Consider the following 15,037-nt stretch of genomic DNA (forward strand, 5'->3'; position numbering starts at 1 on the left):
GTGACGCCCTATTAAAAAAAAAAAAAAAAAAAAAACGAGAGAGAGAGAGAGAGACAGGGTCTCGCCATGTAGCTCAGGCTGGCCTTAATCTCGCAGGGATACCCGGCGTGGTGTCGCACGCCTGTTATCCCAAAAACTCGGGAGGCTGAGGGAGAAGAATCGCCACGAGTTCAAGGCCAGCCTGTACTACATAGGGAGACCCTGTCTCAAAAAATAAAAACAAACGAAAAGAACTCGTGGTGATACTCCTGTCTCAACTTCTCAAGTGCTGGGATTACAGGAGTGCACCACGACACCCGCTCTCAAATTCATTTTCTATAAAACAGGGTCAAAGATAGTATCACCAGAAACTAAGTTGCCCCGACAGGGGTCTTTCAGTGCCAAAACTATGATAGTCCCGGGAAAACCCACTGGAGCTCTTTACCTCTGTACATGGACACGGCAGGGACGCAAGGAGTCGGCGAACTGTTGGCCTGAGGGAAACCGAGGAAGCAGTCCAGGGCTGAACCCTGGCCGTAACTGCGAGAGGCCGAGACCAGGCGCGGACCAGAGAAAGAGGTGCCCACCACAAAGGACACGAACCTCTTTTGACAGACTAAGAGTGAACGGACACGGGCTTCCCATTTCCCCGCAGGTTGGGGGCCCAGCTGCCCGACCCCTAGTACGAAGCGAACTAGCCGAGCTCCGTAACGGGTAGGAACAGCCATCACAGCTGCAAGGCACTCTGGGAGTTCACCTATGATTGGACCGAGTGGAGAACAAACGAGCCAGAGAAGGGAGCTAGAACGGCCCAAACAGAACAGAAATACCTAGGCTGTTGGAGGTGAAGAGGAAAAGGAGCAGCTCGAGAGACTGATGGAAGCTGAGGAAAGGGAATCGTGTAGTATTTATAATCTTTGTTAGCATGACGATCTTTTGGGACTCCCAGACACAATGCATTTTCTTTAAAGTTTTGTAAAAAGTCTTTCTAGTGCTGTCTCCTGAAGGACTACATTTCCCAGGAGCCCAGGCGACAGAGCTTGTTCTACCGCCTGTCTTTACCCGGCGAGAGAAATCTTGCTTCCGGGGAGAGTTTGAGCATAGGCATGCGAACGGGTACTGTACCTCTCTCCCCATAAGGGTCTTTTGTATTTTTTTTCCATTCTCAGGCCTGCAGAATTCCTCCCCAGTACAACTTTGGCTCGGCCTAGAGCTCAGCTGCTACCTCCTGTAGCCTGGGCCTTTGCTGTAGGCTAAAGTGAGGAATGGCTCCAGGTGAGGAATGATCTCTCAGTGGGCATTCCGGTTGAGTCGCTGTACACGGATATCCCTCCCGTAAATATCAGCGACTATCTTCTTCTGTCTGAGGTCATCCGTTTCTGGAGTAAAACAAGAGGGTTTGCAAAAGGAGAAGCTGCTTAGCCACATAGGATCTCCCAGACCACTCTAACTGATTTACCTTGCCTTTTGTGGCCTTGACGTCCCTTCTTCCTTTGAAACCTGTTAAACAGTTGAAACAGAGAGATAAGTTTTGTGAGGGTTGGGAGGATAAGGATTTATTAAGCATTACTATGTGCAAGCCCTGTCTAGGTTGTGGGGATGCATCAGTAAACAAAATAAACAAAATGGTCCATCATAAAACTTGCATTCCAGCTACGCATCCTGAATGGCCAGTGTGTGAGACATTAGTGACTTGACCGGAAATTTCAGTATAGTGGTTTGTATGAAGGCCTAAACAGCATGGTTATCCCTGTAATTTTAGCTACTCAGTAAGCTGAGGTAGGAGGATCATAAATTCAAAGCCAATCTGGACATCTTAAAGAAGGGCTGGAGATGTAATTTAGTGGTGGTAGAGTATCTGGCATCCTGGAAATCCCTGGATTCAATCTCTAGCACTGTAAATGTTGGGGGGTGGAGCACAGGAGAGGTTTGTGGGATTAAGAGGATTAAGAGATTTCTTCTTTCCCTTTTTTTTTTTTTTTTAAATCAGACTCGGGACTTTGCACTTGTGAGGCAGACAGCAGAACCGCTGAGCTAAATACCAGCTCTCTGCTTTCTTTTTTTGCGGGGGATGCCAGGGATCGAACTCAGGTCCTTGTGCTTGTGAGGCAGGCGCCAGAACCACTGAGCCAAATCCCCGGCCCCAATTTTTTTGTTGTTGGTTTTTTTGTTGTTGTTTTTTTTTTTTTTGGTACCGGGGATTGAACTCAGGACCTTGCATTTGCAAGGCAGGCGGTGAAACCACTGAGCTAAATCCCCAGCCCACCCAGCTCTCTGCTCTTAAAGATAGAACATTTTGGCTGAATGTGGTGGTGTATGCCTGAAATCCCCGCATTCCAAAGGCTGAGGCAAATTCAAGGCCACCTTGGGTTACATAGTGAGTTCAAGGCTAACCTGAACTACAAGAGACCCTATCTCTTAAAAAATAAATTAATAAAATTATTTTTTTATCTCAGCACTTGGGAGACTGAAGCAGGAGAATTGTGACTGCTACATAGCAAATTGAGGGCCAGCCTGGACTAAATAGCTACTCTCTCATTTCCCCTACTCACAAAAAAGGTGGAACATTTTTGTTTGCTAATGGCAATAACTCAAACAAGAAAAAAACTGATGATATAGGACAAAGAGGAAAGAATTTTAGAGGTGGAAAAAACCAACTGGCCAGGCTGCTATTGTAGGAATGTAGCATTAGTGTCCAGAGAAACTGAATGATACAGAATTGAAAGCCTAGGAAACCAAATGTACTAATAGTTTGCAAATGGCTCCAGGCTCCAGCTTTCAGGCCGCCTGCTCTTAGTGGAAGGAACAGCCTTTTTGGAACATGGTATTCTGGATGTTCTTTGGGCATATGGGTGCCGAGAACAAGATGCTACTAAATATAGGGGACAGCCAGAAAAATATGGATCTTCTTTATGGACAGTTAGGTGAAGTGTCATTCCAACTGCAGTGAGGATGAAGTGAATTTTTCAGGTTAAACGATAAGTAGATGAAGAGCTTAATAACAAATATAAAATCACCAAAGAAACATATACTATAATCCCAGGCACTCTTGAGAAGCTGAGGTAGGAGCATTGCAAGTCCCAGCCTGGGCAACTTAGCAATGTAGTGAGACCTTGTCCAAAAAAAATAAAAAAGTTGGGGATGTGGCTCAGTGGAAAGGCTCTGGGTTCAATGCCAGTACCACAAAATAAATAAATAATATAATTAAATTAAAAACTGGTGGGGATGTAGCTCAGTGGTTAAGTGCTTGCCTAGGATGTGCAAGGCTCTGGTTTCAATCCTCCATACAGCTAAATAAATAAATGGGAAAAAAAAACTTTCCTCATCCCAATTCCTTTTCTAACAAGGGGTCAGTTATTAGTCTCACTAACAGTGCACCGAAGATGATGAAGAGAAACAGATAGGCTCCACAGATAAAAGGAGAATCAGAAGAATTTGGGTTTTTTGTTGTTGTTTTTTCAGTACCAGGAATTGAACCCAGGGCCTTCACATTGAGCTATAGCCTCAACCCTTAAAAAAAATTTTTTTCTTTTTTTGGTACCAGGAGTCAAACTCAGGACCTGTGGCACTGCTGAGTTACATCCCTGGCCCTCAACCCTTTTTATTTATTTGTTTGTTTTTGGTACCAGGGATCGAATTCGGAACCTTATGCTTGCAAGGCAGGCAGCAGAGCCACTGAGCTAAATCCCTGGCCCCCTCAACCCTTTTTAAATTTTTAAATTTTGAGATAGAGCTTTGCTAGTTACTAAAATGCCCAGGCTGGGGTTGAACTTTCAAGTCCTGCTGCAACCTCTCAGAGTACCAGGATTACAGGGGTGCACCACAACACACAGCTAAACACATAAATTGTAAACCAGAAATCCTGGACTTGATTCTTGGCTCATTATTTATTGTGTGACCCTGGGCAAGTCACTTCTCTCTACTTCAGTTTACCCATCTATAAAATAAGGATAGTGCTAGTACTTTCATAGGATTATTATGCTAATTACAAGAATTGATATGTAATACGTGCTATATCAATGTTCCCTGATGGACTGTAAATTATGTGAGGATAGGGTTTGTTATTTACTATTTATTTATTTCGGTACTTGGGATTAAACAAGGACCTTCACACTGAGCTACATCCCCAGCCCTTTTTAATGTAGAGGCAGGGTCCCCTTAAGTCCTTGAGTCCAAGGTGGGCTTCAACTTCCCATCCTTCTGCCAGAGTGCTGGAATGACAGGTATATACCACTACCACATGTTTAATTTATTTATTTTCTTTATTAAGTACTGGGGATGGAACTGAGTACCTAACTCCTCACAAATATTAACAAGAACTAGGGGTATGGGGAAAAAATGAGAACCAAGACCTGTCTTGTAAAGATACAAGATCCCAGTGATGAATATAACTGTACTGTATACCTTAAAATTACCAATAAACTCAATGAGGAAAAAAAATGTTAACAAGAACTTTACCACTGAGCCACACTCCCTGGATTTTAGGGTCTATATATAACATTCACTGCCTGATCAGAGTCTGTATCATGTTATTCACACATGGATCTAAAATAGTATCTGGGATCATGTAGGTGAGCAGTAGACTTTTTTTTGTTTTTTTGTACCAGGGATTGAACTCAGGACCTTGTGCTTTCGAGGCAGGTGGCGGCACAATACATTTTTGTTCAGTGAAATGAATAAATGACATTTAGATGGCATGGAAGTTCATACCCATAATCCCAGTACTCTGGGAGGCCTAATCAGAAGGATCACAAATTTGAGGCCAGCCTAGGCAACTTAGTGACTAGTGAGAGCTTGTCTCAAAATACAAAATGAAAAAGAGCTGATGATGTAGCTCAGTGTAAAAGCCCTGGATTCAATCCCAAGTACTACAAAATAAAATTTTAAAAATGAGACATAAATAAAAATACAAAATACATGACATCTTTCTCTTAATTTGCTCTCCCCTTGTGGTATCAACATAGCTGTAGCAGCTTCAGATAGTGTATCTTTTCACGTCCAAGTGCAATGGGAAAGAATAAAAGTTTCTCAGAAGCAAAAATGTTCATAGAAGCGGGAAGAAAATTCCTGTGCCTTTTTGTGGCTAACTCAATTACATACCTACCCCTGAGACAATCATTGTTGTTTAGGGAATGTTATGTGCTAATTGACTCAGGTTTGGGTATGTATGTGATTCATGCCTAGAATGAGCCTCTTCCAAACCACACAGTCTGAAAATGGAGTAGCGCCAAACGTGGTGCACACCTGTAATCCCAACACGTGGGAGGCTGAGACAGGAGGACTGCTGAGAGTTCAAGGCCAGTCTGGGCTGCATAGTGAGACCCTGTTTCAAAAACAGAAATAAGGGTCCGGGGATTTAGCTTAGTGGTTCTGTGCCTGTCTTACAAGTGCAAGGTCCCGAGTTTGATCCCCAGCACCCACCCCCCAAAATTAATTAATTCATTAATTTAAAAAAGGAAATGAAAAGAAAAAGAATAAGAAAACAACAACATGAAAATTGAAAAAGAAATGGAGTAAAGTGGTTCTGTGGATGATTATCAGTGAACATAGTAAATGAATGCTTAACAAGGAAAAAAATCCACTCCAGGACTGGTGGTGCATGCCTGTAATCTGAGTACTCAGGAGGCTGAGGCAAGAGGGTTGCTGTGAATTTGAGGCCAGCCTGGCCTACATAGTGAGTTCAAGGCCAGCCCAAACTACACAGTGAAACCCAGTCTCAAAAAACTAAAAACTAAAAAAAAAAAAAAAATTTTAGTTGGACTTGGTGGCACATGCCTATAATCCAGCATTTGGGAGGCTGAGGCAGAAAAATTGCCAGGAGTTTGAGGTCGGTGTGAGCTACATAGTGAGTTCAAGGTCACCCTGAACTAGATAGTGAGACCTTGTCTTGACAAAACAAAAAGTACAAATTTAAAAAAAATTTAATAGTGAAATTCAAGTAGGGACCTGAGTGTGATGGTGCACACCTGCCATCCCAACACTTGAGATACTGAGGTAGGTGGATCTTGAGTTGGAGGGAGTTTTTTTTTTTTTTAATAGCAAAACATTTATTGGTACATTTTAGGCATACTTAATGATAACACTCTTCACAAGGTGAAGCAGTTTAAACTACCTCAAACTGGCCTTAAAGTACTTCAAAAAACAAAACAAGGCCGGGTGTGGTTGTGCACGCCTGTAATCCCAGCACTCGGGAGGCTGAGCAGGAGGATCGCTGTGAGTTTGAGACCAGCCTGAGCTACATAGTGAGTTCCAGGTCAGTCTCAACTACATAGTAAGACCCTGTCTCAAAAAACCAAATAAAATAAAATAAAATAAACAAAAACAACAACAAAAGAAATAGAAGTAGAAAAAAAAAACCAACCAGATAAATAAATTCAAATAGAGAAATCTTTCAGGAGACCCAGAATGGTTTACATATAGAAAAATATGCTGTGATCAAATAGACTCCAGCAACCTTCCCAGGAGACTGCATGTCGCTATGACCCAGTAGACAGGGAAAAATTGAAAATATAGGACGGAGAGGAGAGAAAGAAGGCACAATTCCCAGAAACTTCAAGGCCAGCTCAGGCCATTCATCAGAACAGTGTCAATATTAATTCATCCTCTTTCCTGGCTCTGTATTTCCCCTGTGATGCCAAAAATGTTCACTTTCCAATGGGTAATATTTTTGCAATTAATGCCAACTCTTCAAAGCCAGAAGCGAGACTATGGGGCTGATCCTGGAACCTACCCACAAGATGTGCTCCTTACTACCTATCACCCTCCTCTGTCAGCTGTATTATTTTTGTTTTGTTTTTGAGAAAGGATCTTGGTATATAGGCTAGGCCTGACTTGAACTGGCTGCCAACTCATGGCAGCCCTTCTGCCTCAGCCTCCCAAGTGCTGCAATTACAGGCATGCACTATCACATCTGGGCTGTCAGCTGTAATTTTCTTTGTGATACTGAGAATTGAACTAAGGGTTGCTTTACTGCTGAGCATCCCTCCCCTCTCTCTGTCTGACACAGTGTCATAGTGTACAGTCCAGGCTGGCCTTGAGTTGACAGTGTAGCTCAGGCTGCCCTCAAATTCATGGCCCTCCTCCCTCAGTCTCTTGAGTGCTAGAATTACTGATGTGTACCACCATGGCTGGCCCTAGCCCTTTTTTATTTCTTTATGACCCAGGGTCTTGCTAAATTGCCCAGGCTTCCAAACTGTGATCCTCCTGCCTCAGCCTCCCAAGTAGTTGAGATTATCACTTGTTATCTTTTACTCTGTATAAGTCAAGATGGTCCTAGCCAGCTATGGTGGCACATTTGCTTTTCTAAGGACTGGATTAGATACTAATTTGTACATTATTTCTCTAGTATATAGCTCTGTATTTAAAAGTTGAGCTGGGAATGGTGTCACATGCCTATGATCCCAGGACTTGAGAGGTGAGGCAGGACGATTTCTGCAAGTTTGAGGCCACCCGGGGCTACATAGTGATTTCAAAGCCAGCCTGAACTACATAGCATAGTGAGACCCTGTCTCAAAAACAAATCAAAGCAAGCATCTGATGAGAAGAAAGTCTACAGGTTCTTCAGTGTTTCTCTAAGAAGTCAGGGAGTTTAAAAAGAAGAAGGGGGGAGGGGAAGAGGGAGGAGAGGGGAAGGGGCAGGGAGTAATCGTACTTTTTTCATTTTTTTTGGTACTGGGAATAGAACTCAGGACCTTGCACTTGCCAGGCAGGTGCGGTGCCACTGTCCTATCCTGCTTTCTTAGTGGTCTAAGAATCCCATATAGGTAGCTATATGTATTTTCCTGCTTCCGTTTATAGAACAAATGAACTAGGTGTGGTGCTGCACACCTGTTATCCCAGCACTCAGGAGGCTGTGGCAGGAGAATCACTGAGATTTTGAGGCCAGCTTGGGCTACCTAGGAGATTATATCTCAAAATAAAAGAAAACAAAACAAGGAATAGCAAGTACTATTAGTGACAACTAGGTTCTATTGTCTCTTGCACCTCTGTGACATTCTGTTTTCAGTATTCTCAACTTTTATTCTACAGCTCATTCTTGCTTCTTTCCCAAATGAAGAAAATATTCCTTAATCTTTGATTAGGAGTTCAAATATTCATATTAAATCCTGGGGGGGGGGCAGGGATTTAGCTCGGTGGAGCCTGCCTGTGTTGCAAGCACAAGGTTCTGAGTTGATCCCTGATACAACAACAACAACAACAAAAAATTCTGAGATCAGAAGTAGTTTTTGTTTTCCCTAGAAATTCCCCTAGATGTACAGAGTATTTAATGTCCTTTACATAAAGAATGAAATTTCTCCTTTCTCTCTTCTCCCTCTTGGTCCCTTTCTGTGCAAACTTTGTAGAGGAGAGGAAGTGAGGGCTGGAGGTGAAGTGGGAGAAAGAGTCATGGTGAGGAGGAATATTTTGTTTGAGACTGGGTCTTGCTTTGTAGCCCAGACTGGCCTCGAACTCGTGGGATTCTTTGGTCTCAGCATCCCCAGTGCTAGAATTATGGGTGTGCACCACCATGCCCAACTGGAGGAGTTTAATTACATACTGTCTCTTCCTTTTGCGTAAAGTACATTGCCTGTCACTTTTAAATCTATACTGTTGAATTCCCAGGACTTGATTTAACCTACTCTCTTGTTGGGCTATGCCAAATCAAGACAGTGGTCTAAAGGCTGATGGTTTCATCTCACTGATTTGCATTTATCAGTTTGCAAAAATTCCAGGCTCCACAATGAGAGCTGGAAAGTAGGGGACTGTTCGCCTACAAATTCCTCGATAGCACATATGGGATGCTTGGTACATGTCCAATAAATAGTGTACACTTTATAAATGGACTGAACTTAGCAGTGTCCCAGTGTACTCTAGGTGAGGTCACCTCGGAGACAAAGTCCTCCGGGCCTTCTAAGCAACTCTTGGCCAGCAGAGTATTCTGGAATGTCAAAGTTGTCTTTTCCGTAATCACCCTCAATACATTTTAGATGTGATTGTCTTCCTGAAAGAAACCCAAATTTATTGTCAGTGGTCCCCTGAGAGCACCTGAGTTCAGGCCTGTAAGTCCAAGCCAGATCTGGAGTACTACTAATAAGTGCCATTAAATCTTTGGTCTGGAAGGAAAACGCAATCCAAGAGTTTAGTATCCTAGCTAGGTACTCCAGGGCCTCAGACCCCGAGGGCAGCCACCAATTCTCTAAGCCTAACAAGGACTCAAGGCCGGCCAGCGGCCACATCCATCACAGACTCAGGGGTCTAGGCCATCAGGCACTGAAAAAGACGCCACCGGCTCGGGCTGCGCAGGCGCAGGTCGCCCGAGAGGGCCCCGGCGCTCCAGGCTGCGCAGGCGCAGAAGAGGCTGCTGGCGAGTCCCGACGGCGACTGCAGTGACTGAAGGACTGGGGCGTAGAGCAGCTGTGGCGGCGGCAAGCGACTACCAAGCAGCCATGAGGGCCGGGCCCAGTCACCGACAGTGAGTGGTGATGGAAGGGGAGTGGACATTGGGGTTTTAGGAGAGGTGGTCAGCAGAAAGATACTCCGACTTAGCGGGTAGGCTTTGCCTCCGGTGACAGAGGGGCGTGGGGGAGGGACAGTTTGAGGTGGTGATGTAGAATTTGGGGCAGGGGTGGCCGAGAATCCCATCCCAAAGCTGAACAGCTTGGAGGAGGGAAGGGGTTGTACGTGAGCAGTAAAGGCAGGGCCAGTGTCCTGCGCTCCCGGTTAGTCATTATCCCTTCCCCCAGGAGCTTTTGGTCGCCTCTCCCTTTCCGCTTCTTTCAGAGAATGGTCGCGGGGTGGGCTGGGGGGGAGCGTAGTGGAGGAAGAAAGCCCTGCTGGAGCTGAAGAAACCAGCCCTGATTCAGAATGGAAAGAGCAGGTCACCTGGAGTAATACCCTGCCCTGGATAGAAGGTGGGAGTCGGGAGTTTTCTGTTTAAAGTCGGGAGGGTTCTAGGGCAAAGAGCAAGGGGCTTGAAGTCGGAAGGGTTCCAGACCCAAGTCCACCACTCATAAAGCTTATAGATAACCTTGGGCGGGGCTCACTTAACCTTTCTGAACCTCTGGAGCGCTGGAAGATGTGGTTCAGATGGGCTGTTGCAAGCATCATGTATATGATTGAGATTGTTTATGAAAATTGTGAATTGTAAGTAAGGTTAGGATGCTAATATGTTACCAACGACACTACTGGATTTTAAACTTTTCCTTGTTAATGAAAGGATTGATTTCTCTGTCAAGGCAAAGAATATTGTTTGTAAAATCTTATTAGACAAATATGTACCATCTAGGTAGGCACAGGAGATCAAGAGCGGAAATTCCAGTTTCTTCTATGATGTGACAAATTAGGCATCAGACTTGCGTAGGAAAAATACTATATTCTAGCATTTTTACAAATTGTATGTAGAGCCTCACACAAGAGGAAGGAGAGAATGGAGGGTCAATCCATTAAATGCTTTCTGAACTTCAGTAGATTTCCTTGTAACACAGTTGGCACTAACGTAGTTTATTAGGATTTAAGAAAACTAGTTTGAGACAATTTAGGAGAGCTGCCCAGCGGCCCAGCTGCCCAGTAAGGGGTGTGCAGATACTATTTCTTTCCTTCCTTTTTTTTTTTTTTTTTTTTTTTTTTTTTTTTTTGGCAGGGCTGGGGATCAAACCCAGGACCTCATGCATGCTAGGCATATGCTCTGCCACTGAGCTATACCCCTAGCTGAAAACTTGATTTTCTTTTTTCTTTTCTTTTGTGTGGTACTGGAGACTGAACCCAGGGAGTGCTGAGCTCCATCCTTAACCCTTTTTTAAATTTTGGAGCAAGTCCTCACTAAGTTATCTGGGCTGGCCTTGAATTTGCAACCCTCCTTGCCTCAGCCTCTGGAGACTGAGATTACAGGTCTGTACTACCATAGCTGGCTTGATTGTTTTTTTCTTTCTTTTGCTATACTGAGGATTGAACCCATGGCCTTACACAAGGGCTCACTACCAGCTCAGCTCCTACTATTTTTAAAATTTCGAAGTTTTTTTTTTCCTCTTCAAAAGAGTCTGGTTGCTTGCTCCAGTATGTTATTGCTGTTATGGAATTTAGGTAAGTATACTGCAGCTTTGAGCTCTATTTTTTCTGCCTGTCCGTGGAACCTCCCTGGTGGAGTGAAAAAGGCAACCATTGTATAAGAGTCAAAGAGGTGGCTTGTTTCTTGAAGGAGCACACCTGAGCCTTTGTTGTTGTTGTTGTTGTTGTTTAGGATAGACAAAGCAAAGGACAGAGTTGTAGTGTGTGTTTCCAGACAGAAAATAGCTTTCTAGCCATAGCTTTTGAAAGACAGGTACAAACCTCTTTTCAAAAGGACAGAAAGAAGTACAGTACTTCAGCTCTGCCAGCTCTGAGGATTGAGAGCTGATGAAATGGTGAGACCTTTTGGAAATGGTGAAGGATTTATCTTTTAGTTGAGTAAAAGGAAGTGGCTGTACTGATCCTTGAAGATTCACAGATAAGAGGAGTAAATTCTTTTATAGAAAGTGGGGAGGGCTGGGGAGGTAGCTGAGTATCACAGCACCTGCCCAGCAAGTATGAGGCCCTGAGTTTGATTGCCAGTACAAAAAAAAAAAAAAGGAAGGGGGGAAAGAATGTTTTTTTGCTCTATCTAGTTCTTTAGTTCTCCCAGTAAATTAACTGCCCATGGCACTATTTCTTAGAAAATTGTTTGAAAAGGAGGGGCTGAAGGTGTAGTTCTGTGGCAGAACACTTGCCTAGCATGTGTAAGGCCTTAGGTTCAATCCTCAGCATCAAAAAAAAAAAAAAAAAAAAAAATCTAACTATTGTCATAGATCTTTACCGAATACAGATCTATTCTTTTTTTGTATTTGTAAGTTTATATTTGCAGTGGTACCTCTGTTCACAATTTTGTTTCACAGTTTTGGGGAGATGACTGTTTGTGCATATGTGGAGATGTGTTTGTCACATGGTGTAAGTGTGTGTGAATGGAGCAAAATTTTGTCTACACTTGCCTTTGTTTGAGAACTAAATTGTTTGTGAACAGAAGTGTTCATGAACCAAGATATTAGTCTTTTCTCCATTAGTGCATATTGATTCTACAGATTTTTTTTTCCCAGTACCAGGGGTTGAACTCAGGACCTTACACTTGCAAGGCAGGTGTGGTGCCACTGAGCTAAACCCCCAGCCCCAGGGTTTTTTTGTTTTGTTTTTGTTTTTTGGTTTTTTTTTTGGTACTGGGGATAGAATTTGGGACCTTGATGTTTGTTTGTTTTTTGAGACAGGGTCTCACTATGTAGTTCAGACTGGCTTTGAACTCACTATGTAGCCTAGGCTGGCCTCCAACTTGTGGTGATCCTCCTGCCTCAGCCTCCCAAGTGCTGGAATTACAGGTGTATATTACCACATGAGCGTAACATTCTTTTTTTGTTTTGTTTTGTTGTTTTGAGACAGGGTTTCACTATGTAGTTGAGGCTGACCTGGAACCCATTATGTAGCCCAGGCTGGTCTCAAACTCACAGTGATCCTTCTGCCTCAGCCTCCCGAGTGCTGTGATTACAGGCATGTACCACCACTCCTGGCTTTGAGCGTAACATTCTTTTTTTGTTTTTTGGTACCAGGGATTGAACTCAGGACCTTCTACTTGCAAGGCAGGCAGCAGCACCACTGAGCTAAACCCCCGGCCCAAGCATAACATTCTTTAACCATTCCCCCTCCACCACCCTCCTTATTGCAACTCCTCCCTAGTTTCACATTTTTGGGGGGATTTCAGTGTGTGTAATGTATTTTGATTGTAGCATAGGTCATTACAGAATACAAATTTATTCTGTTTTTACCACATGGTAGATGAAATAGAGATAGAAAATGTTGAAATAGAGGTAGAAAATGTTGCAGCTGAATTAGCAACTTAGTTTTAATAACTGAACACTTATTAATTCTGGTATGTATTTTTCTATTAGAAATTTCTATCAGTTCAAACAAATCCATAAATGCCATTTATATGTTAAAGTAACAGAGATTTGTTCAGTTGTGATGAGAACTTTTTGCCTTCTTTTTCCTATTTGTGATTACCTCTTACCTTTTGTTTTTCCCTTGCAGTACTGGGGATTGAATCCAGAGCCTTGTGTGTGCTAGGTAGGTGCTCTGTTCTTGAGCTAACATCCCCAGATTGATCTATTAATTAATTTGATGGTACTTGGGTTTGAACCCAGGGACACTCTACTATTGAGCTACATCCTCAGGTATGGCCCTCCTTTCCTTTCCTTATTTTTTTAAGTACTGGGGATTGAAACTAGGCCTTTCACACTGAACTACATTCTCAGCCTTTTTTATTTTTTATCTTGAAACAGGTTCTTGCTAGATTGCCCAAGCTGGCTTGAATTTGGGATTCTCCTGCTGTCAGCCTCTCAGAGTGCTGGGATTACAGACATGTGTTACCACACCAAACTTCCTTTTATATTTTATTTTGAGACAGAGTTTCACCAAGTTGCCCAGGGAGGATTATAACTTGTCTTCCTCTTGCCTTAGCCTCCTAAAGTCCTAGAATTACAGATGTTTGTCACCATGCCTTTTCCTTTTAAATTTTGTTTTGAGACACCCTTGCTGAATTGTCCAGGTACCAGTTTGTGGTATTCCTGCCTCAGGTTTTCAACTTGCTGGGAATATAGGCATGGGGCACCATGCTGTGTTGTTGTTACTGTTTTTGTTTGTGTGTTTGCTTTTAGACAGGATCTCTCTATATAGTTCAGGCTGGCCTTGAACTGTGTAATCCAGGCTGGCCTGGAGCTCATGGTGATCCTGTTGCGTGCTGGGATTACAGGTATGCATCACTGTGCCTGACATTGATGTTACTTTTATGTAGTAGTTGATACTTTCCAAATGAGGACTTCTTTTCCCATGGGGAGAGAAAGGAAGTGGCCCAGTGCCTGGTTGCCTGTTGTATAAGCAGTCTGTCTAAAGTGGGAAATGAGCTGTGAGGATGTAAGCTGCCAGTTCCTGACATAGCAAGGGCTAAAATTAAAAAAAAAAAAAAATTATTAGCTCACTTTTATTCTGATAAAGTGAATCTTTTTTTTCCTCTCCTGTTACCAGGGATTGAACTCAGGACTTTGTGTTTGCCAGGCACATCCCCATCCCCCCTGAGCTACATCCCCAGCACTCAATCATTTTTCTTAAAAAAGCATCTGAGCTGGGCGTGGTGGCACACATCTGTAATTGCTGGCTGTGAGTTTGAGACCAGCCTGGGCTACATGGTTAGTTCCAGATCAGTCTCAACTGCATAGTGAGACCCTGTCTCAAAAAACCAAAAAAATAAAAATAAAAATAAAAAAAGCATCTGATGCCTTTGGGAAAATTTTGTAAAACATTTTATTTAAATACAAAATCATGGCGCTTATATCCATTTCTCTTTTTTTTTGAGACAGGGTCTCACTATGCAGTTGAGACTGACCTGGAACTCACTGTGTAGCCCAGGCTGATCTCAAACTCATAGTGATCCTCCTGCCTCAGCCTCCCGAGTACTGGGATTACAGGCGTGCACTGCCATACCTGGCTTTTTTATTTTTATTTTTGAGATAGGGTGTCACTATGTAGTTTGTAGTTCAGGCTTGCTTTAAATTCACTTTGTAACCCAGGCTGGTCTCAAACTCAGGGCAGTCTTCCTGCCTCAGCCTCCTGGGTGCTGGGATTATAGGCATGAGCTACCACATCTAGCCCTTTTCTTTTTTAGTTAGTATTTGAGCTTGAAAACATAATCTTTTGTTTCCTAAGTCCTTTTGATCTTGCAGCTCATATCCTAACTGAAGTCTCTTTTGTGATAATTTCATAGCAGCTAATTACTAATAAGTCACAAAAGGTTTATTTTGATGTTGTATTTTGTTTTGATTCCAGATGTAGTGCTAAAGTATTAAAGGAAGAATAATATATGGGAAGATGTTAAAAAGGATAGGGGGAGCAGGGCACAGTGGTGCATGTCTGTAATACGAGCACTCTGGGTAGTGATCACGGGAGAATCAAAAGTTCAAGCCTAACCTAGGCAAATAGGTGACTTAATGAGACTTTGTCTCAAAAAAAAAAAAAAAAAAAAAAAAAAAAA

At 43.0% G+C, this 15,037-nt stretch overlaps 2 protein-coding genes across 5 annotated transcripts in view; one reads left to right on the forward strand and one right to left on the reverse strand.

Moving 5' to 3' along the window:
* Eral1 (Era like 12S mitochondrial rRNA chaperone 1) overlaps positions 1-725 on the reverse strand; it is a 5,694-nt gene extending 4,969 nt beyond the window's left edge. The window contains exon 1 of the mRNA XM_010642282.2: positions 425-725. Within this exon, the coding sequence (XP_010640584.1) occupies positions 425-707 (283 nt within the window). The 5' untranslated portion in view covers positions 708-725. The remainder of the gene's footprint in view (positions 1-424) is intronic.
* An 8,584-nt stretch (positions 726-9,309) lies between these two features.
* The window catches only part of Fam222b (family with sequence similarity 222 member B), a 69,966-nt gene continuing 64,238 nt past the window's right edge, over positions 9,310-15,037 (forward strand). For 2 of the 4 annotated variants that reach the window (XM_010642283.3, XM_010642287.3), the window contains exon 1: positions 9,310-9,430. The gene's annotated coding sequence lies outside the window, so the exon portion shown is untranslated. Of the gene's footprint in view, positions 9,431-9,485; positions 9,508-13,041; positions 13,078-15,037 lie in introns of those variants that run through there. The other 2 variants (XM_010642284.3, XM_010642286.3) reach the window with 2 other exon arrangements.

This window comes from Fukomys damarensis, unplaced genomic scaffold (genome assembly GCF_012274545.1).
Source record: "Fukomys damarensis isolate Sample0158 unplaced genomic scaffold, DMR_v1.0_HiC HiC_scaffold_13, whole genome shotgun sequence".
Classification (NCBI taxonomy): Eukaryota; Metazoa; Chordata; class Mammalia; order Rodentia; family Bathyergidae; genus Fukomys; species Fukomys damarensis.